The following is a 25,811-nucleotide window of genomic DNA, read 5'->3' as shown; positions in this document are numbered from 1 at the left end:
GTTCTTTTTTCTGCTCCTGCTGACCTTCCTGGTTAAATCCCACTAGTCCTTCATGTATCCTTCTGGAAACATCTTTTTTTTCAAGATTTAATTATTTTTCTTTATATGCCTGCGCTACAGCCATCTTCAGACACATCAGAAGAGGGCATCCGATTGTGAGGTTGTGAGGCACCATGTGGTTTCTGGGAATTGAACTCGGGACCTCTGGAAGAGCAGTCAGTGCTCTTAACTGCTGAGCCATCTCACCAGCCCAGATTATCTTTTCTTTACCTTGTTCTTTTCTGACAGGGTCTCTCATTGAACTCTGAGCTTGCTAATTAGCAAGACTGGCTGCTGGGAGCCTCTGGCCCGCCTGCTTGCCTCTGCCTCCTCAGCAGCTGCTTTTACACCAGTTCCTCACCCCAGGCTCTAGAGCCTGAAACTGGGTATTTCTGCTTGCATGGCAAGCATTTTACCAAGTAAGCCAACTCTCCAGCCCCTCCCCTTAGGATGGTAGGCAGCACCCCACTGTGGTCTCAGGTATCTTACCCTTAGTGAAGATGTACACAACTTACCCAACTGTACTCTACCTGACTGCTTAAGGTCAACTTCCTGGTAATGAAAACAAGGCATAAATTATAGTTTGAATTAAGAGATGTTGAATAGCTACATAGATCAATCTTTCCCCATCTACAGAGTGTGCCTTAGCAGAGTGTGAACAGGAAGCTGGGATCTGGTCTAATTTGTGTTGGAATCTATAAAAGTCAGTATCTGGCTTTACAGGAACAAAATCCTTTATGTTCCACACTGGTCCTAACTGTCTCCTGACAGCTTAGCTGGTCCTAAGTAGTTTTCCCATATGGAGTCCTATTAGCTGACTGGTCTCTCTTCCTGAGGATACTGACCAGTTCTCTCCAATAGCAAAAGACAAACAAAAAATCTTTGCAAGTAATAACTACATAGAAATGATATAACTGAGAAACATTTTAACACATCTAAGCACATTCTGAAAAATCTAGGCTTTGAATGCCTCCTTTTTTTTTTTTTTTTGAAACAGCATTTCACTACAGACCAGTCTGGCCTTGAACTCACCATGTAACCACCCTGCCTCTACTTCCCAAGTGTTGAAATTAAGGGTGTGTGACTAAAGCCTTTAAAACATATACACAGACTCGAGATCTCATCTGGCCAGGGAATCTTTCCTGCAGGCCTCCTGGGCCCGATAGGAGCAGTCAGAAGCAGTCTATATTCCAGACGTGACACGCAGTTACATCTGAGAGGCCATTTGTTCAATTTTCTTCTGCTTATGAAACGAGTACAGGCTAATTACAATTTGGTAAACATGGAAGAATACAAAAATAGAGGATCATTGCCATCAGCAGATGTCTTGTCCAAATATAGGAAAAGAGAGCGCAAAGAGGTAGTTCCACAAACATTTGTAAGGTTTTCCTTTTCCTTTTATATTTTAGTATCTAGTTAGGCTTTTGTTTTGTTTTGCTTTTCTGACATAGGCTGGGTTGTCCTCGGATTTCATGTACTGCTGAAGAGGAACTTTCTCTCCACCCACATCCTCAGCATCAGGAAGGTGGGCAAAGACCATCACATTCTTTTGAAAAGTTTCTATGATTTTTTTTTTTTGGGGGGGTTATAAGCAATACCTAGTTACATATGTATTGTTATATATGGCATGTCTTAGTCAGGGTTTCTATTCCTGCACAAAACATCATGACCCAGAAGCAAGCTGGGGAGGAAAGAGTTTATTCAGCTCACACTTCCACATTGCTGTTCATCACCACAGGAAGTCAGGACTGGAACTCAAGCAGGTCAGGAGGCAGGAGCTGATGCAGAGGCCATGGAGGGATGTTACTTACTGACTTGCTTCCCCTGGCTTGCTCAGCCTGCTTCCTTATAGAACCCAGGTCTACCAGCCCAGGGATGGCTCCACCCACCACCACACCTCCCCCCTTGATCACTAGTTGAGAAAATGCCTTACAGCTGGATCTTATGGAGGCATTTCCTCAATGGACGCTCCTTCCTCTGTGATAACTGCAGCTTTTGTCAAGATGACACACAAAACCAGCTGGTACACAGCATATAAGTGCATATGCACAGACCTGGAAAGTTACATACATTTTTATTTATTCAGTATATGACATAAAATATGGTTGTAATAATCTCCAATTATACAGAATGTATTTTAACAAGTATATTTTGTGCTTTACTTTTCATTTGTTCTGGCCAAACTGGAGAAGGAACCTAGAGCCTCAGGCATGAAAGGCAAGCATGCTAAATTAGCTACAGCCCCAGTCCTAATTCTACAGAAATGAAGGGTTTTTGGAATGAAGTTTTCAATGCTGTATTTGTACAAGTGGTTAACAGATTCCTTTAACTGATATAAAAGACAGTAACAACCTAATAGATTACCTTCAGAGAACATATGTGTATCTATATCTACTAAATACCATTTAAACTTATTCCAGTTATTTTGGAGGTGGTGGCACAAGCCTTTAATCCCAGCGCTCGGGAGGCAGAGGCAGATGGATCTCTATGAGTTTGAGGCCAGCCTGGTCTACAGAGTGAGTTCCAGGACAGCCAGGGCTGCACGGAAAAACACGGTCTTGAAAAAGTAACAAAACAAACAAATGAATATGCTTCAATTATAACTAAATCATTATGATATCAAGACCATTAAAACCATGAATTAATAATTGCATAACAGTCAATGATACTGGGCTGATCCACTGATCCTGTGTTACCAGGAGTTTAATGGAGAAGACTGTGTTGGACTTACTTTGTTTGTGGGTGTGCTGCTGAATGTGTGTGCATGTCCCATGCTTGGGCCTGCTGTCCAGAGTGGTCAGGATTCCCTGAACTGGAGTTAGGATGGCTGTTAGCCACTGTGTGTGTGCTGGGAGCAGAACCCAGGTCTTCTGCAAGAGGAATACGTGCTCTTAATTCTTAACCAAGCCTCCAGCCTGGAACTTTTATTATCTTCTAAGTAATTATTTGAGGTTTTGTTTGTTTGTTTTGTTTTGTTTTTGAGACAGGTTTTCTCTGTGCATCCTTCGATGTCCTGGAATTAGCTCTGTAGACTGGGCTGGCCTTGAATTCTCAGAGATCTGATTGCCTCTGTCCCCCTACCCTTTAACCCCACAAAATACAAGAATAGACATAAATATACATAATTTGAGGCTTTTTGTTTTTAAAGACACATCAGTGTTTTTGCCTGTGTGTATGCCTGTCTGAGGGTGTCCATATCCTGGAACTGGAGTTACAGACAGCTGGAAGCTGCCGTGTGGGTGCTTTGAACTCAGTCCCCTGAAGAGCAGCCAGGGCTCTTAATCACTGGAGCCATCTCTCCAGCCTCTGGACATTTTGTTTTATGGTGTGGCTCTAGGCTGGGATCCAAAATGTTACAGAGAAACAACATCAGGATGAACACACACTGCCGAGGGTTACAGCTAGCATCTGGCTATCTTTGCCTTATTTCCCTTCAGGTATCTAGGTTTGAACAGTTTTTCAAGGCAGGATCTCAGTATACACTGCAGGCTAGCCTAGAATTTTCAAGTCTCTCACCTTAGCCTCCAGAGAGTGAGATCACCACCATGGACCGCCGCTCACAGCTTTAAGAAAAACTCACTATGAAGTCCAGAATGCACAGACAGGCAGACTCAACAGTGATGGTTGCGGTACTATGAAATATTACATGCTTATCCCTCACAATTCTCTTTTCTCTCTTTGAGACAGGATAGCTGTTAGGTTTCACACCCGGTCTGAGGTGCATATTTAATATACCAAAGCCGACCTGGTCTTCAGGTTCCCAGCATCCTTCAGTCCTTACCTGTTACAGGGATTGGCTCACGTACCCCGCCCTCCAGGCCTGGTGCTAGGCTGCCCTTCCCCTAGAGGCTCTTCTCTATAGAATCCAGACATTTTGATTACCTTCTTATTGTACCCTTTGTCGTCTTGCCTGCTGCACCGTTTCCCCTCTCCTCAGAGGGTCCAGTTCAGCCTGGTCATGTCCACTCTGGACTCTCCCGGATGTTCCCCTTTTAATTATGCTCTCCCACATATCTACAATAAATCTCCACCATACCTAGGAGCAGTCGTGTTCTTTCCTTTTATTTCTCTACATAAACCAGGCTGGCCTCCAACTCATGGAGATCCTCCTGCCTCTGTTCGGATTCGGAGTGCTGGAACGAAAGGTTTGCGCCACCCCGCTCGGCTCTCCAAACAGTCGACCATCTTCAGGCTTACACCTCGAGCCTAAGGAAAGGACTACTGACTGAGCGCTGGGCAGTCTAAGGGCTTCTGTGGGGTCGGCGTCCTTTTCCTCAGGCGCCCCCCTCACAGAAAGACAGTCACACGCCCAGCCAGGATCAGTGTCCTGCCAGCCCAGGAGGCGCTCGGGTTCCACCGCCCGGACCTTCCACACACACCTCTTGGGAGACTGGCCCGAGCGCACGCGTACTTCGCGGCCGCTGCCCCTTTAAGATCACTTTAAAATCCTCCGACCCCTACGGCTTCCGCGCCGCGCTTCCCACAATGCAGCGCGGCTGAGCGCCTCAGAGCCCGCGGGGGAGCTGCGGCGGGGACCCGGGGCTGAGGAGGCGGCTGCGGGAAGTGGGCTGCGGCGGGCCCGCGGCGTCGGCCGGTGCGGATGTCGGGCTGGGCGGACGAGCGCGGCGGCGAGGGCGACGGGCGCATCTACGTGGGCAACCTTCCGACCGACGTGCGTGAGAAGGACCTCGAGGATCTGTTTTACAAGTACGGCCGCATCCGCGAGATCGAGCTCAAGAACCGGCACGGCCTCGTGCCCTTCGCCTTCGTGCGCTTCGAGGACCCGCGGTGAGGACCCCGCGGCTCGCCCTCCTGCAGGCGGGCGCCGGGCCCGGCCTCCCCTCCCCTCCCCCAGCGCCCTCCCCTCCCCCTCCTCGCCGCGCCGACCCCTCGCGGCACCCCCGTCTGGAGGCGGCGGCGGCTCCTTTTCCTCAGGCTTTGCCTGTTGTCACTTCCTTCATTAGAGGGCTCGACCCGCCACCCTTGCCTCGAGGAGGGTAAAAACCAGCACTCACCCCCTCGAGTTTGGAAAGACACTCTTAAGGGAAGCACCCCGAAAGGGGAGCGGCCCAGGGCTTGGAAGCCTCGGGTCCCGAACCGGCCCTATAAAGAACTTGGCCGAAGGCGACAGTCGCTCACCCCGCCCCCCGGGTCCCAGGCCCTCGCCGTTACGGGGAACAGACGGCGGGGACAGGTTACCTTTGGCGGCTGTAAAGGGGTGTCTGGAGCTGGTCCCCACTTGGGCGCCCCACCGAGCCTGGTTCTAGCCGAAGGAATCGGATTAAACCAGCGGGAGGGGGCGGCGTCCACGATTTCATTCCGGTCTAATGAGGGAGGCCCCGCCAGAAGTTAATTGTACCTGGGATGTGGAAAGGCTCGGTCCCCAAACCTGCGCCGAAGGATCTTTGTGATTTTTGCAAATGGTAGCCCTCGGAAAAGGCCGGAAAGTATGCTTTAGTTAGAAATCGCTGCACTGTGGTGGTCATTCCCCTGGGAGGGTCAGTAAGGACCTGTTCCCTGTCTTCTCAGCATCGTTGGGAGGAGAGCTTCATCTCTGCCTGCCGACCCGGTGTCTCGCCGGCCTGGGTTGGAGATACGGATTCACAGTAGACGTGCCCTGGACTTCGATGGTTGAAGACTAACAGAACTTATCCCTAAGTGTCTTGCAGTTTGCCTCAAAAATAGACTGAAGCTTTTTTTTTTTTTTTTTTTTTTTTTTAACAAATGAACGTGAGAAAATGATGGCTCTAATTAACAGTGCCGTTGTGTATTTTGAACAGTCGAATTTGTGTGACAAGTGCCATGCCGTGTAGTTAGTGTCTTCAGTGTCCCGTGAAGCGGAGATTGTTGACCGTATTTCACAGATGAGGAAATTGCTCATTGGGTAATGCAAGAGATTAGCCAAAGGGATAACACTTGGTAGGTGTTTGTAGAGGATCTAGGTAGGATTTGAACCCTGTTACTACAGTGTCTTATGTTACATGATCATGTTTTCCCTTTAGTCTTAACAGAGCTATAGTCGGCTCTACTTGGGAAGTTTCAAAGAAAGCACTGAAAGTTATTAGCATCCTACTAGTCCCTTTGATAACTGCCTAGACTTATGTCTCAGAGTTATAAAAGCTTAAACAGGTAACTTAGGTCCTTTACATACAAATTCTGCTTTTAATCTTTAATACGACTGGCCTTTCCAGTCCACTGTAAATGCACTCCAGCAGTCAACGCTGCCGTGAGCTGTGATGGTCGTGTTCCTTGATGCCTTTTTTTGTTTGTTTTAGACAGGGTCTAATTCTATAGCTCTGAGTGGCCGGAACTCGAACTCACAGAGATCCGATTGCCTCTGGCTCCCATTGCTGGTGTTAAAGACGTGAGTCATGGGACCCAGCCCTCATTTATCTTTTTATATTTTATTTATTTTTTTAAGATTTATTTGTGTGTGTGTTACCTGTATGTATCTGCCCCACATGCATGCCTGTTGCCCAAGGAAGTCAGAAGAGGCGGTTGGCTTTCCTGGACTGGAGTTACTGAAGATTGGGAGCCCCAGAGTGGGTGCTGGGACCAGCAAGTGCTTGTGGCTGATGGCACATCCTTAGACCCTCACTTTACTTCATTTGTCTTTTAACTTAAATTTGTAGTGACTTTTGAGACAGTCTTTCTTTGTGGACCAGGGTGGTCTCAGAACTCCCTGCCTCAGCCTCCCCAGTGTACCACCACACCTGGCTTTTTGAAAAATTGTAATGTCTTTTGCTTCCCATAAGCTTTGTCTTGTGGAACCCGATTAAGGGGCCCAATGTAGGGTGTTTTCAACCTTCACAGCAGGCATTCTCAGTTTTCCTGTACCTCCTGTAAACAGTTCTTCACTATATTATAACTCAATTTGCTACTGCTGTGGATAGTCGTGTCAATGTTTTTGGAGATAAAGGTTTGCCAAAGGGGTCATGACAGGTTGAGAACCACTGCTTTAGAGAATTTCTTGCCATGTTTTGATAAATTTGGTTTATTGGCAAAATCAGTTATCAACAATTATTTTAATCCTATAAAATTTTTAGGGAGGATCAGACTCCCCTGAAAAACTAATTTGTATGTGTATATGCATCTGGTGTGTATATCATACATAGTGGAGGTCATAGGTCAAAAGAAGCGTAAGATCTTGAATAGGTACAGACAAGAGCTGCTATGTAGGTGCTGAGAACTGAAGTCTGGTCCCATGAAGAACAGACTTAGCAGCCGGGCCACTCCAGTTCCCGAGTCAGCAGCCTCCGAATGAGTGCTCGTTTATCTGCATTTCTCACCCTGGAGAACCATGTGCTTGACAGCTGTAGTTGCATTGAGAATGATGAGCTTGTGCTGCCTTCATGCGTACATACCACATCTTTTCTCATACCCAAGCCCCTCCATTAACCGTCAAGTCTATTTTGCACTTGAGAGTGTGTGCATGCCTTGGCTGAGCCATCTTGCTGTCCCAGCTGTAAAACTTTGAGTAATGTGAAGGGCCCTCCACCTGAGCAGAAGTATGGCAAGCTTGTGTCTGCTGTCCATCCTCCTATTCCCTCAGGCTGACTCCCTGCCCGCTCAGTCACTCACTCCCTCCACTGAGAAGTCGCCCAGCCTATCGGGCAGCACTAATGTCAGTCTTTTCTTTGCAGAGATGCTGAGGATGCAATCTATGGAAGAAATGGTTATGATTATGGCCAGTGTCGACTCCGTGTGGAATTCCCCAGGACTTACGGAGGACGGGGTGGGTGGCCCCGTGGTGCGAGGAACGGGCCTCCTACAAGACGGTCGGATTTCCGAGTTCTTGTTTCAGGTATGTTCTCGACATGCTGAATGAGACGGTGTGTGCACTTTGCCTCAGAGTCTGTCCTCTAAGGATTGGCTTAGTTTTGAGGACATGGGACAGGTTGGCTTCTCAGTAGCCAGTGCACACATATCAGGCAGTTGAAAGCTCTGTCCTGGTTAGTCAGCAAGGCAGGCATTGTACGAATGAAATTGTACAAGTAATAGAGCCTTTGTGGGCCAGAAGCCTGTTTCTTTTTTTGTGTTGAAATGGTCTCTATGTAGTTTTAGAATTCTCTATGTAGACCAGACTGGCTTCAAACGCATAGAGATCCCCCTGCCTCTGCCTCCTGAGCCCTGGGATTAAAGGCATGTGCCACCGTGGCCTGATAAACATGCTTCTTAAGAGTGCTTTCTTACTGGTGAGAGGGAAGGTCATAGGAGTTCTACAAGTGTTTTCTCTGGGAGTATTCCTTGATATACAGACATCACAGGAGCAGATGCAAGCAACATAGAACCATGGGGATTGTGTTGGACGGCATAGAGCTTTTATTTATTTATAACTGGTTTCAACAGCATAGGTGTAAAATGCTGAGCTCAGATGTGTCTTTAAAATATCGATGCAGTGTTAAGACTCGGGGGCCCTCTGCATGTTGCGGGGAGTTGAAGGGCCCTAGTGGAGTGAAGTGTATCAAGCTTGGCACCTTTTAAAGTGTGACTGTCTCACAATCACAGTAGTGTGTAAGAGTGATGGAATCCATCTCCCTGTGTCCCTCTGTAACTGTTAACCCTAGGACTCTGTTCCCTCCTTCATGATGTCATACATTATCTTTTTTTCTCTCCATGCTGCTCTGAAATCCTGCTTAGAAAACTATTAGGAAATGGCTGCAGTCCTGAGCTGTGAGCGGTAAACACAGCCTTTGAGAGCAGGAGCACATTTCCCTTTCATGACATCAGGTAGGGTTGTATGACTCCCAACTAGCTTTAGCGTCTGAGTGTTCCCTTCCCCACTGTAGTGAGGAATGTTGGTGATCTCTTAACGAGGTACTCTGTGCTCTGTCGCCCATTCACACTGTAAAAAAACAAACAGGGATTCTTGTGCTGTTCCCTCAGCTACACTTGGCTTGTTTCAACTCTTGTGTCTTGGGAAAGTAAGTTCAGCAAGAAATACTTGGTACTAATACATTTCATAATGGATAAAACCTGGAACTCAGTTTTGCGAGTATCACTGACTGTGAAGCACAGAGTGGTAAATTCTCAGAGGTTGTAAACCTGTGACAGGAAGATTTGTTGGCTTTGTTGGAAAGCTTTGGTCTCTGGACAATTAACTTAGACCAGCTTCTCACAGCAGTTTACCATATACTTCAGTATATTTCTCTGGTTTTCTGTCCCCTATAAGGGTTTGTGACTTGGGAACCCTTAAGAATTAAGTGATCACAGAGCCTAGACCATCATAAGTATTTCCAGCTCTTAGCAGGGCAGTTAACACTGCTGAGGATGTGGCTTTCTCTTCCATTCTCTGCCTAGGACTTCCTCCATCAGGCAGCTGGCAGGACCTGAAAGATCACATGCGGGAAGCTGGGGATGTCTGTTATGCAGATGTCCAGAAGGATGGAATGGGGATGGTTGAGTATTTGAGAAAAGAAGATATGGAATACGCTCTGCGTAAACTGGATGACACCAAATTCCGCTCTCACGAGGTGGGTTCATGCTTTCTGTTAAGTCTAACTTGGCAGTAGCAATGAGTCGTGCTTTTTCCATTGGATGACTTCACTGTACCTTAGCCTGTCTACAGTGAACAAAGGGTGGGGTTGCTCTGCTTCCATCCTGTTGAAATGGAGAGTGCGGGTGCCCACATCTGCAGAGCACTGAAAGTTTAGCGAGGTTACGGTGCCAGACACAAAGCAAGTGCCAGGGCTGGGGCTTTGCTCGTTACTCTGATGTTTCACTTTTTCCTCTTTCTTTTTGCTTGAATTTCAGGGTGAAACTTCATATATCCGAGTGTATCCTGAGAGGAGCACGAGCTATGGCTACTCACGGTCGCGGTCAGGGTCCAGGGGCCGTGACTCTCCCTACCAAAGCCGGGCCTCACCACATTACTTCTCTCCTTTCAGACCCTACTGAGGAGGTGGTGGAAGATTCTCTTGTTTTTTAGATGAGCTGATCTGCTTTGTGCTCAGAACCTACATTCCAGATTGATAATTCAGTGTCTTAGGAAATTTTTTCTTCTCTTTTTTTCTTTTTTAAGGAACTACATAATTTCGACCAGAGCCACCATACTAGCAGCGACATGTTTTAGACTGCAGAGACAGACGTGGCTTTGGTTCAGGAACAAGTTGTATATTTTTTCACCCCTGATTATGGGACAAAAATCAGTGCTGCATCTTCATGGGCTGCCCTGCTCTGGAGATCAGCAGTCACTACGACCCAGTCGCCCATTTTGTTTAGAAATATATTTTAAATGTTTAGTAACTGTGTGTAGTTGTCTTTGGTTGAGTGTGTGTGTGAGTATGTGTGTGTATATATACACACACGTTCCGTCTGACAGGTACTGACCAGAGAACTATCATTTGAGCTGTCACGCCAGTTTGTAAGGAGCAGAAATTCAATACCAAAGGCAGACTATTTTTTTTTAAGATATGTTTTTATTTACACGTTATGCCACCTATGTGTTAGTGCCACAGAGGCCAGAAAGAAAGACAGCAGAACTGGACTCCCAGGAGGCCATGTGCCACCATGAGTTAACATGGGCACTGGAGGCAAACTCAGCTCAGACTCAAGTGCTGGGCGTTTGTTTGTTTTTTCCTTTTCTAGAGAGGGTTTCTCAGAATAATTCTGGCTCTGTAGACCAGGCAGGCCTTGAACTCAGGGATCCGGCTGCCTTTGCCTTCCAGGTGCAGAATTAAAGACTCGCCTCCACACCTGGGATAGGACGTTCTCTTAACTAGTAAGGGATCTCTAGCCCATATTTGGAGTTTTAAATTCAGGACTGACGAACACTGAGGGGGTTCGTTCCTCTAATCCCAGTGCTTGGGAGGCTGTAGCAGGAAGATAGCCATGGGCTCAAGGCCAGCCTGAAGAACAGAGGCCCTATCTGAACAAACAGAAAGAAGGGGTGTGTGTGGGGGGCACAGACATTGCAGATAAAGAGAAGAGAAAGAATGAAAACAGCCCCAGGGCTACTTTTCAGAAAGGAAGTATTTGGCTGGTGTTCAAACGCCTGGTGTATGGGTGTGTGTGTGTCAGGTGTTTGTGTACACAGTGTGTGGAGAGGGTCTGTTCATGGACACTGAGTGTGAGGTGGAAGTTGGACAGCTTTCTGAGAAAGATGGTTCTGGGTTAGGAGTTCCCTGGCTGTAGTTTACCTGAATACTGCTGAAGCCTGTCCATAAGACAGCCCTCTGGTAAGAACAGGTAGACGCCCAGAGACTGATGATGTCTCAAGCTCTGGAAAAGCAGCACATGTAGTGTATCTCTCACATAGAAACTGAAAAGTCCACATAGATACGTTTTGTCAAGGTAGTGTTTTTTTTAGGGGCAGATTGAGGGAACTAGATATTTTCCTTACAGAACAGGCCTGAGTATTTGGTCCATGTCCATGGAAGCAGGCTGTGGTTTTCTGTTAGCTGTGAATTTTCCAGTTCTGTCTTGTAAATGTCCAGTTTATGCTAGAATTCACAGTAGCAAATGTCCACCATGTTGACAGGTTATTCCTTTCCCAGAATAGCTACTCTGCTGTGGAAGAAGGGATCTTGTTTGCCTTGTCTGGCAAAGAAATGTTACCTGTTTGAGAAACAAGAAGAACATTATAGTTGAGCCTGATGTCCAGGTGGCTTTCCTAAACTAACTGGTCACTTGGGTTTCATGGAAAGCTGGAAGTATTGATGCCATCCTTTCTCCCAACCCTCAGTCACGGCACAGAGGGAAGCCATATCCAAGTGCACGCAGGCGGGGAACATACACAGAAAAGCGTGAAAGACAACCTCTGTGCCAGGAACCCAAATCAGGAGCAAGGCCCTGTCTGCTATGTGATCCCTAGGTACATGTCATGAAGTAGTAGCAACTACTGGGTCTGAGATGGCAAGGTTTTAGGAATATTCAGCCAACCGAGGCAAATGCAGCATAGTTTGACCCATAAGCTTGCTAGCTTAGATTTCTATGCTCTCGCTAACTGCTTTATTGTTGACTGCCTGGTCTTGGTGTCTGGTGTGGAGGCTGTGAGCTCTGATACAGGTGTGTTTCAGCTGGCCTGTGCCGCACTGTTAAGTTTTCTTATTTGAATTGATTGCCAATAAGTAAGAAAATACCAGACAGATGTCACATAATTTCTCCAAGCAAATAGGCTCAAGTTACTCTGGCACCAGAAGAGCACCAGGGAATGCTGGCCGTGCCAGGCACAGAGATGTGCTGTCTGCTGCATACGCCCTTACTCCTGTACTTCTCACTGTAACTCCTGCACACCTGTCACAGTGCCACTGTGCGCCCTTTGTCCTTTTGCATTCAGATAGTATTTGTCTCCAGCAAGAATGTCAGAACCACTCTGGGTGATAAGTACCTGGGGGAGCCACAAAGTATTCCTCCACAACCTGATTTGAATTCTGGAGTAGTTCTTCAGCACAGCTGCCTTCTGCTACATTATCAGATCTCAAGTAGAGACATCTGTAAAACACAAAGGCCAGAGGTACAGTTTGAGAGACTTGAGGCTTCTAGAGCATAGAGGGACAGGACCCCTAAGGAGGTGATGGGGTCAGGGATGGGTGGGGAGCAGAAGTCTTTGCTGTGGTTGCTGTCCCCAGTTAGGAGTGCTGTGATAAAAGTAGACCAGAGAGCTGGGGCAGTATGTCAGTGGTACAATGACTTGTATGTGAGGCCCTATGTTCAGTCTCTTAACACAGAAGGAAGAGGAAACAAAATCTGCAGTTGCACCATTGTAGATGTGGCCACTGGTCTTTCTGGGACTTAGGGTTCTGTTGGAGAATGGCTAAGAGTGTAGATCTTAAGTATGGCTTCTGTGTATGTGCACCTGCGTACAGGTGCCCACGGAAGCCAAAAGCATCAGATCCTCTGGAGCCAGAGTTACACAGTTGTAACCTGCCTGGCTGGCTTGGGTGCTGGGTACTCCACCAGTTCTCACGTAACCACTGAGTCATCTATTCAGCCTCAAAATGTTTAAAGAAAACAAAGTGAGGTAGTGAGAAAGGCTCCAGCATAGGTGATGTTTGATTCTTAGGATGCAAATGGAAGAGACACAGTCTCCCCATACATGCACTGTGACAGTCATACCCATCTCCAATAAATAATAGGAATAAAAACACCAGGCAGGTACAGTGGCACATGCTCACACATGAGGCTAAGGCAGGAGCATCACAAGTGGAAGGCAGACTGCTGCTGTATGAAAATTTCCCAGGAGCACTAGCAAACATCTAATCGCCATGACAGACCCAAGTCTAGCTTGGGGAAGCAATTGGTTCTACAGGTTTCTTGTAGGAGCACAAAGGACTTAATGGGCAGTTAAAACATTGGGGTGGGGGTGTGTCTCTTCCAGAACCTGTAAACTGGCCGTAAATCTTGGGAGGGATAGAACCTTGTGAACTCCTTCCTCCAAAACAAAGTCAAGGAGCCTAAGGTGGGCAAGTTTCCTTTGGGTAGTTTGACCTGCTTACAGCTGAAGACAGAAGCAGCCGTATCACATTGTAAGATGTGTTCTACAGCAAATACATAGTGAGATCCTGTCTTAAAAAGCAAAATGCAAACCCTGATGTCACAGTGATGGGCCAGCATTCTTAAAGCAATTCCAAAATCTAAAACCCTAAGCAGTCCTGGATGAGGTTGAGGATGGGTTCTTGTTTTGGTTAACTTTGGTAGTGCTGAGGAACCAACCAAGGACTTCATGCATACTGACCTTGGGGTGTTTTTTTTTTTTTTTGTTTGTTTTTTTTTTTAAAGATTTTTATTTTATGTGTGTATGTACCCATAAAGGCCAGAAGAATGCAGTGGGTCCCCCTGTAATTAGAATTATAGAGAATTGTTAGCTACCATGTGGGTGCTGGGAATTGAACGTGGGTTCCTTGGAAGGGCAGTCATTGCTCTTAACCCCTGAGCCATCTTTCCAGACATAGAAGATTTTTCAAAAAATATTTTTAGTTAAGTATGTGTGAGGGGGTCTGTGCACATGAGTATCCATGCCTTCTGAGGCCCTGGAGCTGGAATTATGGGTATTTGTGAGCCACCTGACATGGGTGTTGGGACTCAATTTGGGGGACCCTTTGCAATAGCTGCAGCATATGTCATCAGTCTCCCCAGAGTTTCTATCCCAAGTCCTACAGTTACAGGTGTGAGCCACCATGGCCAGTTTCAGGCCAATAATTTACCAAGTGTCGCCTCCCTGCCTTTACCAGGGTTCTATGGAATGAGTTTGAAGCTAGCTCTAAGACATCCAGTTCCATAGCCATCCTCTTTTCTTGGCATCTACGCTAACACAGGCTCTCCTGAGCAATGAAAACGAATTCTTTCTGCATCCTACTTCCAATGAGGAATCCTGCTTGAAAAGGGGTTACGAACTATTTATCTCCACTCATCAAAGTGTGGACAAGTGGTTTACCTCAGTAACTAGCCGTCCTTGGCAGCAGAGAGAGGAGGGACTTCGAATGGGCTGCTGGGTCTTGAACTGTACCACAGGTGGGTCAACGCTCCTGTGACTCCATGGCTGCTTTGCACTACAACTTGTTTCTGCAAAGCTTTCCCCTCCCACTTCTGTTTTGACTTTGCTACAGACTTAGACTGAGAGCTTAGCTGTCTTGTTCCAGATTAGGGAGGTGGAGCTGAAACTCAGAGGTAGAATACTTCCTTTGCAAAAAGCTTGTTGAGGCTGGTTAAGAGCACCGGCTGCTCCTCCAGAGGTCCTGTGTTCAATTCCCAGCAACCACATGGTGCCTCACAGCCATCTGTAATGGGATCTGATGTCTTCTGGTGTGTTCAAAGACAATGACAGTGTGCTCACATATTTAAAATAAATTTAACAAAAAAAGAAAAGCTTGTTTTCAGAATTATGTGAATGTGTGTTTGTGTGCTGCAGTGCTCTCTATGGAGATCAGGACAACTTGGAAGAGTCGGTTCTCTCATATAAGTCATAGATGATAACTGAAATATTGCATACAAACTCCTAGCCCACAGCACAGGCACACTAAGATCACACTAAAGGCTCTGAGTTTTAGTTCAACTCGAATAACACATTACTGATGTGTAGACAGCCTTCTAGCCAGTTGGGTCTCGCACTGCAATTATGGCCGTTGCCTAAAACTGCTGATCACCTACCTATCTTTACTAGGATGTTTCAAGTTCAGACAAGCATTTAAAACAATCAAGTCAGGGGCTGGAAAGCTGGCTCATGAGCTAAGAGCATGTAGCTCTGACACAGGGCCTGGGTTTAGCTCCTTGCACCATCACGGAGGTTCATACCGCTTGAACTCTAGCTCCAGAGCACCTCACAGGCAGTCTTCCGACCTCTGTAGATTCCTACACACATATGCATGGACTCTCAGGCACACACACTTAAAGATTAAAAACACATTCGAGTCTAGCTTGAGATGCTGGACTCATGTTTGGTAGTCCTGCAAATGTCATATTAAAATGACTAGTGGGATTTATTAATCTAAAATGACATAATTTATGGAAAGAAATGCAGGCCACTGAATGACAAGCTCAAATTCCAGCCACTACATGACAAATGTTGCTTGTCATTTTTTCTTTTTACTCTTCCCTTTGTAGCATTTTTAAAAAGATTTATTTATTTATTTAATGTATATGAGTACACTGTAGCTGTTTTCTGACACCACAAGAGGGCATCTGATCCCATTACAGATGGTTGTATGTGGCTGCTGGGAATTGAATTCAGGACCTCTAGAAGAGCAGTCAGTGCTCTTAACTGCTGAGCCATCTCTCCAGCCCACAACTACTTTTCTTTAGTTTCTCCTGGAAGACAGGAACTCCCAACTCTTGAAAAAAAAAATTACAATTGTAAAGTTTTTTTACTCTGCAGTGGTACGTACTATGATGTGCGTGTGGAGGTCAGAGGACAACTTGTTAGAGTCAGTTCTCTTCTTTCATCACGTGGGTCTTAAGGATCAAACTAAGGTCAGACTTGGTAGCAACTGCCCTTACCTACTTGAACCCACTACCACCACCACCATCACTGCCGACTCCTTGATTCTATTCTCTCCCCAAATACATTAATGACATGTTTATTTGAGCATTTACCAAGTATTTACTTAGTGCTAGACATAAAAAAACAAACATGACTCATGATGTTTGGAAAAACAGAAGGAGAGGGGTAGAGAACTAACATTTAAGTAGATATGTTGTGATTAAAAGCTCTTTGGAATATCAGTAGTACCATAAAAATGTACTGTACAAGGAATAAAGACTTGGTGGCAGTTGACAGCTTAAGAAAGGATTCATAGAAGTGGGTGGGATAAGGAGCTGGTTGGTAAAAGCAAAGACTGAAAACTGGTGTAAAAGTAACAGGAAAGAGGGAACTCAAGAAGCTGCAGTGCTGGCTTGGAGAGATAGGCAGGGTCTGTGACAGCCGAGGACCTGGCTTCAGGAGCAGTGGCACGTCTCCTGACGGTCTTGGATGGGAAAACGGCATCAGGTATCTGATGTGAAGTACTGGGTGATGCTGGGCAAATAGGGTTAACCTCTCTGGATCTGAGCATCAGATCAAAGACGGGAAGGTGAGAAGGACAGGAGACTAACAAGATTTAAACTTTGCAAAGCATCTCACATAAAGTTACAGTTATAGATTTGCCTCTCTATCATTAATGGAATCACAAAGATAATTAGTCCTGGTCACTCCAACAGAAGACCCAGGTTTGATTCCCAACACACCTACAGTGGTTTACCTGTGACTCCAGTTCAAGTGGATCCCACATTCTCTTCTGCACCAGATGTGTGACACACACCTATACACACTGATTCTTTTTTAAAAAAAATCATCTTCAAAACAAGATTGGTGCCTTATACCTGTTATCCCAGCCGGGCACTGAACTGGCCCAAATGTGAGGCCAGCATGGGCTACAAAAGCACCGTTGTTGTTCAACCACCTACAATCCCAGGACTTAGGACGTGGAGGTACAAGGATCACAAAATCAAGGTCATCCTTAGCTTGCCTGGTCTACATGAGACTCTGTAAAAAGAAATGAACCTTATGAATAGCACTAAGGAAGCAGCAAGATAACCTTGGGTTCAAAGCTAGCCTGCGCTATTTAGTCAGATCCTGTCTCAAAAAGTTGATGAACCATAACTTACTTGTTATTTGGATATCCCATATTAGCATATGAACTGATTTGAGTAATTACGGTATTTGACTCCTTCAGATATTTAATCTGCTCGGGTAGGCAAGAGAAACAACTTAGAGGAAAAGAACGCGGCTTGCAAGTCAATACAGGCTAGAGGGTACTGAGGGAACAGTGCACCGGAGAGGGTGGGTAGGGGCTCTATGAAGTAGGGGATTCTCGGATTTTGTTCCTATTTACATCGAGAATGGGAAGACTAGAGGATTCTAAACCGTAGTGACAGGATCTACAATGAACTAGGCGAAGAGTAAAGCCATCCTTGCGGCGACTGGGCAAATTTCCAATTATGCAAAGGACGCTGGAAGGACTTGAAACAGCTTCGAAGGTGCCCCGGTCAAGACGCCTCGGCCTCGGCCGGGAGTTTACCTGTCCTCCAGTACCGACTCCAGGGGCTCCACCCCGTCCGTGTCCACGGCGTGCAGCTGATCTGCAAAGGCGACGGCTTTCTCTAGCCGGTCCACCGCCTCGCGGCTGCCGAAGTTCACTAGCGCCAGCCGCTCCAGATGCTCGATTACCTCGGCGGACACGCGACCGGTGCCCTGCGGGGCGAGGCGTGGAGCCTGGGTCCCCTGCCCCGCCGCCTGGACCTTTCCCTGTGGACTCGTCTTGGAAGCAAAGCTTCGGCCTCTGTCTAGAGGAACCCGAAATCGCACCCTCGCCGCCCGTGACCACATTTTCTTTGCTTCTCGGCCTCCGTAGGCGTCAAACGGTGGGGCGACGCGCACGCGAGTGACGACATTAGAGTGCGTCGCCGTCACAGCAGCTGCAGTCGCCATGAACAGCGTCGGGGAGGCTTGCACTGACATGAAGCGCGAGTACGACCAATGTTTCAACCGCTGGTTTGCTGAGAAGTTCCTCAAAGGGGACGGCTCGGGGGACCCGTGCACCGACCTCTTCAAACGCTACCAGCAGTGTGTCCAGGTGAGCCTCGCCCGGACCCGCCGCACGGCTGCAGCAGCCAGCCCTCTTCTCCGCCATCCCTCCGAAATTGCTTGGGTGTCTCCACTTGACACACTGGGATGCTTTGCGGTGCTTGCTTTTTACAGAATACATTAGTAATTTGTTGTTGTTGCTCATTTATTCCGTACGCATTCCAAACTTCGTATCTTTAAAATTTGGCGTGGCCGGGCGGTGATTGCGCACACCTTTCATATCCTAGCACACGGAGGCAGAGGGCAGGCGGATCTCTGAGTTCTAGGCCAGCCTGGTCTACAGAGTGAGTTCCAGGACGGCCAGGCTACACAGAAAAACTCCGTCTCGGGGCGGGAAAAAATGTGTGTGTTCGCGCCCGCGTTAAAGCAAAAGACAACTTCTGGGAGTCAGTTTTCTCCTTTCACATTTATGTGGGTTCCAGGAATAAAATTCAGGTCATCAGGCTTGGTGACAAGACGTTTTATTATCTATATTTTACACATGGAAAAAACTCTTACTCAGAAATAGGAAGTGATTAATTCAAAGGCTGGTGACCATGAATATTTATGCAGTGTGACATTCATTTTTATTAGGAGTGGATGGTTTTCTAGACTGCTAAGCCATCACAGAGGTTGGCTGCTTTGTTACAGTCTCTTCCTTGCTCTTTCTTTCCTCCACCTGTTGTAGCCAGTAAGGTTTGATTTCAGACCAGCACTTTTTTCAAAAAAGATTTATTCTTTTCATGTATTTGAGTACACCATCACTGTCTTCAGACACACCAGAAGAGGGCATCAGATCCCATTACAGATGGTTGTGAGCCACCATGTGGTGGCTGTGAATTGAACTCGGGACCTCTGGAAGAGCAGTCGGTGCTCTTAACCGCTGAGCCATCTCTCCAGCCTGCAGACCAGAACTTCTAACTCAACCTAAAACATCCTCTCCATTCCAGAAGGTACCATTAGCCAGTTCTCAGTGAAGGTGACTCAAGGCCACGTAGCTGCTGGAACTGGGATTCAGATTAAACACTAAGAGACAGTTACCTGAACTGACCTTCCTGCCTCACCTCCCAAGAGCAGGTATTGACACCACACAGGACTTAGTCTGTACAGTGGTCCTGTTTGTTAAAACTCTGCTAGACATATGCCCTTTAATCCCAGGACTCAGAGGCAGGCAGATGTGTGAGAGTTCTAGACTAGCCAGGGATACACAATGATACCTTGTCTCAAAAAAGGGTGCTCCTTGAATTGTGGGTTTCACACCTTTCCAGTTCAGCCAGGTTTACCTCTGTGCAGTTATACTTCAGTCATAAAACATGGGCTGCAAGCTTCCATGGACTTACAGCTCATTTTCTTCCTCCTTCAGAAAGCAATCAAGGAGAAGGAGATTCCTATTGAAGGACTGGAGTTCATGGGCCACGGCAAAGAAAAGCCTGAAAACTCTTCCTGACCTGCCTGTCACTTGGAAGAAGTCAGTAAATTGAGAGGCCTCTGGATTGTTGTCAGGGAAAGCTGTGAAGCTAGCATGGGATCCGAAGGGTTTAGTGGAGAATTCTCCATCTTGGTGTTCTGAAGGAGCAGCTGTCATTCCTGATTTGAGGCAACTTCACTTTTGCTGGCATCTTGCAGGAACTCCTTGTGCTACAGTGGAACAGCTTCTTGGGGTTATGGTTGCAAAACATGGTCTGGAATCAGCTTTAACTGGTCCTTGGATGTGAATATGGTAAACTGGGCCTGACCAAGGCTGCCTGACAGCATTTGCTGGAGAGACACTGGGTGTACTATATGGGAGCCATTGCTCAGGATGGTTGGTCAGGACCTCTTTTTCCTCAGGGAGCCTACAGCTCTAAAACAGGATGCAGACACAACAGTTTCAATCACTGCTTGGAAACATGATTGTATTTTTATAGTAACAGTTTCAGCTGATGCTGGCCCAGGTTATGGAAGTAGAAGGCAGCTTTACTGAGCTCCTGCCTTAACATTCAGAAGCTTCAGAGATGATGTAAACACCACTTTGGAGCTCACAGCACTGATGCTCATAACTCCAGCACTGGGTGACTGTGCAAGAGTCACCTGCATTACAGGTTTGCTGCTAACTTCCAACTCCATGAACTAAAGTCAATGTGCATATCACATAAAAGGCAAAACGCATCCAGCTAAGTGGGGGAAAGGTGCTTACTGATTTTTGTTTGCCTACCATGCCCTAAGTCTGTAATCATGAAATAGAATAAATCTTAAATTCAGAATTTACTCTTGGCTCTGGAACCTCTGCACTTTACAGAACACCATTTCCTGTTTCCCCCGTACTCTCCTCTTGTTACTTTGTAACTTGATTTAAGCCTAGGTGACTGATCAGCACTGAGGTTTGAAATCCGACTTTGGGGCTGGTCTCCCTGTGCCATGGACATGCTGGGTTACGTTTACTATCATACTCACCTATATAAACAGCTTCAAATATTATGTATTATGGTTCCAAAGCAATGTTATGTAGTTCTCACACCTACCTACCTTGAACAGGATTTTTGTATCCCTAAGGCAGATGAAAGCTGGTGTACAAAAGGTTTATACTGTTTCCTGTATTGCTGATTACTGCTTCATTTTAATCTGGCCAACCCTCATGCCATTTCAAAACATTTTAACTTTTAGAAAAATGTGTGACTATAAAAAAAACCAAAAAAAAACCCTATATTTTTCAACTAGTTAGGGGTCATTGTCCAAAGGATCACAAGAGATTTTGGAGCCTATGTCCCTTAAGATGTAACTCAGGCCATGTGTCCTTCCTGATTTCTGTACTACTGAGGTCAAACCCAACATTTCTTGCATTCCAGCATTTATCAACTGAGCTACATTCCCAGGTCTTTATTTTTTTTTTTAATATTTATTTCATATATGTGAGTACACTGTCACTGTCTTTTGACACACCAGAAGAGGGATCACATCCCCTGATGGCTGTCAGCCACATGTGGTTACTAGGATTTCAACTCAGGACCTCTGGAAGAGCAGTCAGTGCTCTAACCAGTGAGCCATCTCTCCAGCCTCCCAGGTCATTTTTAAGGCAAGGTTTCAGATAGGCCAGCCTGGCCTCAAGGAACCCTTGGGAGTGAACTCTTCATCCTGTCTCCACCTCCCAACTATTGGTATTACAGGTGTGTGCCACCATGCTGGGTGTCACTTTTCTATTGCTGTGAAGACACCATCACCAAAGCAACTTGTAAAAGTTTGAGACTCACAGTTCCATGATCACGACAGCAAGTAGGCAGGCGTGACGCTGGAGCCGTAGCTGGGAACTTAGATCCTGCTCCATAGACACAGGCAGAGAGCCGACTGAGAATGGTGTGTGTGGGTTTCTGAAACCCCAGAGCCTGACTGCCCACAGTAACACCACTTCTCCGACAAGCCCATGTCTGCTTCCCAAATAGACCTACCAACTGGGGACCAAGGATTTAAACCTATGTAATGTTGAGGCCATTCTCATTCAAGCCACACTGGCGTAGTAATTAATTCATGTGTGCAGGCATGATGGTGTGCATGTGGAGGTCAGTTCCCTCCTTCCATGGAGCAGGTTCTGGTTATGAAACTCAAGTCCCAGAGGCTGTAAGTATGCACCACCATGCCTTTTCGTGTCTTTCTTGGGATGGTGAGAAAGACAACTTTCAGAAAAGACAGAATCATTAAAGAAATGGCATGGTGCATGCTTTAACCGGCTACTCCCCATGGTGACAGCAAGACTGCAGATCACCTAAACAGAGCAGCTACTTTTAGATCCCTTGCTTCACACAGCTGACAACAGAACTTCCAAGAACATGATGATCGCTCATCCTACCGGACTCCATTCTCTCCAAAACTGACTCCAGCCAGTTACAATGGTCTTCCATTTTGACAAGCAATTAATGGCTATGCTGCTGCTTTGTAACTACTATCACTGTGTTGTTTCCCTAGACAGGGTCCCTTTAGCCCTGGCTGGCCTGGAAGTTGCCCTGTAGCCCAAGCTGGTCTTGGAATCGAAGCTCTGCCCGCCTCTGTCTCCTGAGTGCTGGGATTAAAAGTGTGCACCATCACTGTCTGAGAAATGACACTAACGGTAATAACTTGGCTCCTTTTATAGGTTGCAACAGAAGCTCACCAGGAGAGATGACTGAAGCTCGGGGACTTTGTTCAGAGTCTGTGCAGCGTGGACTGACTTGGAACTTGCTATGTAGCTCAGTCTTTGAGGTTGTCACACATGTGTTACAGATGGTAACCGGCAGCAATTCTATTGATCATGCACGGTCTGTCAGGGAGCCCATCCCAATACTCTACCTCTCTGTGCTCTTGGTCACTTGGCTTTACCCACCCTAAGCACAAGAAACCAGCAGGGGGCCAGCTACACACAGCATGGTGAGCTAAACCAGATCTGAAACACGGCCAAACGGCAATGCCATGTCAGCTTCTGAGAATAGGAAAGCACCGTCCAGCTCACGGTCTTAAGTTTTAAGTTATTTATTTAAGCCATCTCCTCTTACAAGCAAAGGGATGGAAGAACAGATGGTCACCATCTGATAAAAAGAAAAGAAGAGCTTAGCATCCAATGGGCTTTCGTGGTCCACACACAAGAGTAAGGGTCCAAACCAGTGCCATGGTCCCTTGTCGCCTGGGGAAGGTCCAGGTTTTCTTTATTCATCTTCATAGCCAGTCGGAAGTGGGTTCACATGAGGGTTGTGGAAGAGGGTATGGTTACCGTCTCCCCAGGGGAAGGGCTGTGGAATGAGATGTCAATTAGATATTTCCAGAAAATTCTCATTAAACAGATAAAACCTAAAATCCAACTTCCCCATAGCTTCTTATTTTAAAAAATTTAAAATATAATTTGAATTAATTTATTTAATTATGTATAAGCACTCCACAGAGTGCATCAGACCCCATTACAGATGGCTGTGAGCCACCATGTGTAATTGCTGGAAATTGAGTGGGTCCCAGACACTGACTCAGATTCTTAGGCTTGGGAGCAAGTTCCTTTACCTGCTGAGCATCTTTGAAGCCCTGATTTGTTTTTGTTCAAGCAGAGTTTCCTTACTAACCTGAAACCCTACATAGCACAGGCTGACCTAAAAATTACAGTCATCCTTCTGCCTCTGCCTCCTAAGTGCAGGGATTAAAGGCCTGTGCCTCCATGCCAGCTTTTTAAAATTAGTAGTAGTAGTAGATCATCATCTCTGGGTATATGCATAAAAGTGTGGGTGTACACAGAGGCCAAAGACATCTATCCCACCTGCAGCTGGAGCTAAAGAAAGTTGTGAGCTACACACTTGGGCACTGGAAAGTAAATTAGTCTTCCTTAGGAGCAGTACCACTCTAAATCAATGAGCCATCTCTCCAGTTCCTTCCCACCATGTTTAAAAAGCACTACTCTTGGTCAATAGCTCACAACCATTTCTGGCTTTCTGTGATAACCCCATTTAGCCCAAGCTAACCTCCATTTCATAACGTAGCAGAGAATGACCATGAGCTATTGATCCTCTTATTTCACCCCGCAAGAGCCAGGGGCTGGATATGCAGTATTTTCTAGAGACGGTTAGGAGAGGTACTACTGCCACCTAGTGGGCAGAGGCCAAGGCAAGGACGCTGTCAGCACCTCTTCCTCACCCCAGGCAGTCCTGGAGCTCACAATATAGACCAGACTGGCCTGGAACTCAAGAGATCTCTCTGCCTACATTGGTCTCCCAAGTGCTGAGACTGTGCATAAGTGAACTCGAGCCTCGTGGGTTGTAAAATTGAGGTTTAGAATAGTTTCTGCAAGGCCAGTCCTATGTGAATTAGGTGATAACAGCTTTTAAGGAGCAAGAAGACAGCCTTGTTAAAAATCCATCAAGAGACATTATAACTGTCTACATGAACTGCCATTGTGAGAACAAATCGGCAGTCTGTGCTCACGCCTAAGACAAACGCCCAGATCGTGAATCACCTTCAGGATCTGCCGCTATAAAAGGACACCCCAAACCTCCTAGTTTTCATGCAGGAAACTGCTTCTGAAGTGCACCAGAAGACAAAAGGTGACAAACCGGGGGAGTTGAAAATCCACGGGCTTTTATTATGCAGCCTTTTAGAAAACTGGGTCGCGATTTCCTTATGTAAAACGAGAGTAAATTAAATGTTCTGTCTGCGTGGATAGACAGGCAGCAAAGATCCTAGTGTACCAAGGGCTGGGACTGGGGAGTGGACAACCCCGAAATAACGGACACCTGAAGGGCAGCAAAGGCGCAGCGCGTACCTTGGTCCTGATGCGGAGATGGGGGTAGGCGACGAACTCGGGTCTCTCGTGCTCTCCGTGTCGCGACTTCAGGAAAACGTTGAGCATGCTCACTCCCACCCCGGGCAGCGCCACGAAGTAGGTAAGGGCCTTCCACATACGAGCTGCGGCGGGGCCAAAACGTCAGCCTCGGTCGCTCCCTCCCGCAAGGCCTCCCGCCAAGGTCAAGGCCCGGCCACGCCGCGCTCGAGCTGTGGAGGCCCCACGCCCACCCTAGCCCAAGTACCTGAACCCTCCTCGCCGTGGGCGCCACTCGACATGAGCCGCCCCACCCGTGGGAGGGCCCGGCCCAGCAGCCGAGAGAGTCGAGACGCACTAAACACCGCCGACGCCATCTTGGAACTACACCAGTGCACCGGAAGCGGAAATAGGGTCATGCGAAGGGGGCGGAACAAAGACGCCAAACGAAGTTTCCACTGGGCAACGCCTTCTCAGACCTGTACTGAATTGTAGCGCCTGCGCATTTTATTCGTCCTGGTCCAAACCCTCGGGGCAGCAGTAGCGAGAGCACGCATGCGCCTCATACTTGTGCCCCACCTCCGTTCTTGTCTGCTGCTGAGTGAAGAACTTCGCTGAATTGAGCTTCTGCGAGCTTTTTGTTTTGTTTTGTTTTGAATTGCTACTTTCTTTGGAGTCCCTGGACAGAATCTGAAGTGACGAGAATAAATCACGTTATCGGAAGCGCCATTCTCTTTCCTCGCTGCTTTCTAATTCCGCGATTTCCAAGGCACTCGACACCCTTGTCATTGTAGTTATCACTGAAAGAAAGGAGATATATCTGGTCGCGCAAGTCCGTGGTGCTTAGGTTTTGTCAGCGCTGCATTCCCAGAGTTACCCGACTGGCACGTAGCAGGTGCCTTATGCAGTTTAATGAACAAATATATGGATCCACGAGTTGATGAATCAATGAACAACTCCTGGAAGAACCCTGAAATTGGTGCCAGAAAATCTGGACTTCGTTTCAGTTCCATATCCTCAGCGTTTGGCCAATGGTCCTGCTCTCTCCCTCGAATTCTACAAACATCTGTTAAATTTTGTCTATAGAACTTTTAAAATATCTCCTTTCTTATTTTTTTTCTGAAAGTTCTTTTAAAGATTAAAACCCAAAAAGCTGAGATGTCAGGTGTGGTGGCACATGTCTTTAATGCTAGCGTCTGGGAGGAAGACGCAGATGGAACCGATCCCAGGTCAGCCTCTTTCTTCTACAGAGAGTCCCAGGCTATCCAGTGAGACCCTGTCTTCATAAAACAAAACAACGAAACACGCCAAGCATGGTGGCAGGTGGCACATAATCCCAACAAGAGTGAGATGGGGCAGGAGGATTGCTGTGAGTTAGAGACCAGCCTGGGATGTAAAGTGAGACACTGTCTCTACCCACACACTTTCAAGTTTAAAACGTATGTGTCTATGGCATAGTTCTGAGAGACTGAGGCAGGGAATCTCTAATCAGAG

At 46.8% G+C, this 25,811-nt stretch overlaps 4 protein-coding genes and 1 long non-coding RNA gene across 5 annotated transcripts; 2 read left to right on the top strand and 3 right to left on the bottom strand.

Moving 5' to 3' along the window:
• Positions 1-1,724: 1,724 nt before the first annotated feature.
• Positions 1,725-4,406, bottom strand: LOC308439461. The gene is made up of 3 exons (XR_013975621.1): positions 4,076-4,406; positions 1,973-2,093; positions 1,725-1,817 (listed from the first exon to the last, which is right to left on the bottom strand). It is a non-coding gene; the product is annotated as an uncharacterized lncRNA (long non-coding RNA).
• A 152-nt stretch (positions 4,407-4,558) lies between these two features.
• On the top strand, positions 4,559-10,284 carry SRSF9 (serine and arginine rich splicing factor 9). The gene is made up of 4 exons (XM_080941301.1): positions 4,559-4,827; positions 7,683-7,843; positions 9,340-9,512; positions 9,793-10,284. The coding sequence occupies exons 1-4, from the start codon at positions 4,640-4,642 to the stop codon at positions 9,934-9,936; spliced, it is 666 nt and encodes a 221-aa protein (XP_080797427.1). The 5' UTR covers positions 4,559-4,639; the 3' UTR covers positions 9,937-10,284.
• A 153-nt stretch (positions 10,285-10,437) lies between these two features.
• GATC (glutamyl-tRNA amidotransferase subunit C) lies at positions 10,438-17,971 on the bottom strand (the record flags this gene model as incomplete). Its single annotated transcript, XM_080940467.1, has 3 exons — positions 10,438-11,595; positions 12,368-12,471; positions 17,532-17,971. 3 exons carry the CDS (start codon positions 17,969-17,971, stop codon positions 11,540-11,542), a joined length of 600 nt encoding a protein of 199 aa, XP_080796593.1. The 3' UTR covers positions 10,438-11,539.
• Positions 17,940-20,323, top strand: TRIAP1 (TP53 regulated inhibitor of apoptosis 1; the record flags this gene model as incomplete). The annotated part of the gene is made up of 2 exons (XM_080940468.1): positions 17,940-18,086; positions 19,440-20,323. The coding sequence occupies 2 exons, from the start codon at positions 17,940-17,942 to the stop codon at positions 19,521-19,523; spliced, it is 231 nt and encodes a 76-aa protein (XP_080796594.1). The 3' UTR covers positions 19,524-20,323.
• A 2,213-nt stretch (positions 20,324-22,536) lies between these two features.
• Positions 22,537-24,715, bottom strand: COX6A1 (cytochrome c oxidase subunit 6A1). The gene is made up of 3 exons (XM_080940747.1): positions 24,586-24,715; positions 24,321-24,463; positions 22,537-22,809 (listed from the first exon to the last, which is right to left on the bottom strand). The coding sequence occupies exons 1-3, from the start codon at positions 24,692-24,694 to the stop codon at positions 22,726-22,728; spliced, it is 336 nt and encodes a 111-aa protein (XP_080796873.1). The 5' UTR covers positions 24,695-24,715; the 3' UTR covers positions 22,537-22,725.
• Between the last annotated feature and the right edge of the window lie 1,096 nt (positions 24,716-25,811).

Source organism: Micromys minutus (assembly GCF_963924665.1).
Source record: "Micromys minutus genome assembly, chromosome: 29".
In the NCBI taxonomy this organism is placed as follows: Eukaryota; Metazoa; Chordata; class Mammalia; order Rodentia; family Muridae; genus Micromys; species Micromys minutus.
The sequence above is the reverse complement of the archived record's forward strand: the minus strand, read 5'-3'. Positions and strand labels throughout refer to the sequence as shown.

Coding starts and splice junctions, on each gene's coding strand:
- SRSF9 (XM_080941301.1), top strand. CDS start 4,640: ATGTCGGGCTGGGCGGACGAGCGCGGCGGCGAGGGCGACGGGCGCATC. Junction 4,828..7,682: donor GTGCGCTTCGAGGACCCGCG/GTGAGGACCCCG, acceptor TTTTCTTTGCAG/AGATGCTGAGGATGCAATCT. Junction 7,844..9,339: donor TTTCCGAGTTCTTGTTTCAG/GTATGTTCTCGA, acceptor TTCTCTGCCTAG/GACTTCCTCCATCAGGCAGC.
- COX6A1 (XM_080940747.1), bottom strand. CDS start 24,694: ATGGCGTCGGCGGTGTTTAGTGCGTCTCGACTCTCTCGGCTGCTGGGC. Junction 24,464..24,585: donor CCACGGCGAGGAGGGTTCAG/GTACTTGGGCTA, acceptor GCCCCGCCGCAG/CTCGTATGTGGAAGGCCCTT. Junction 22,810..24,320: donor ATCTCCGCATCAGGACCAAG/GTACGCGCTGCG, acceptor CTCATTCCACAG/CCCTTCCCCTGGGGAGACGG.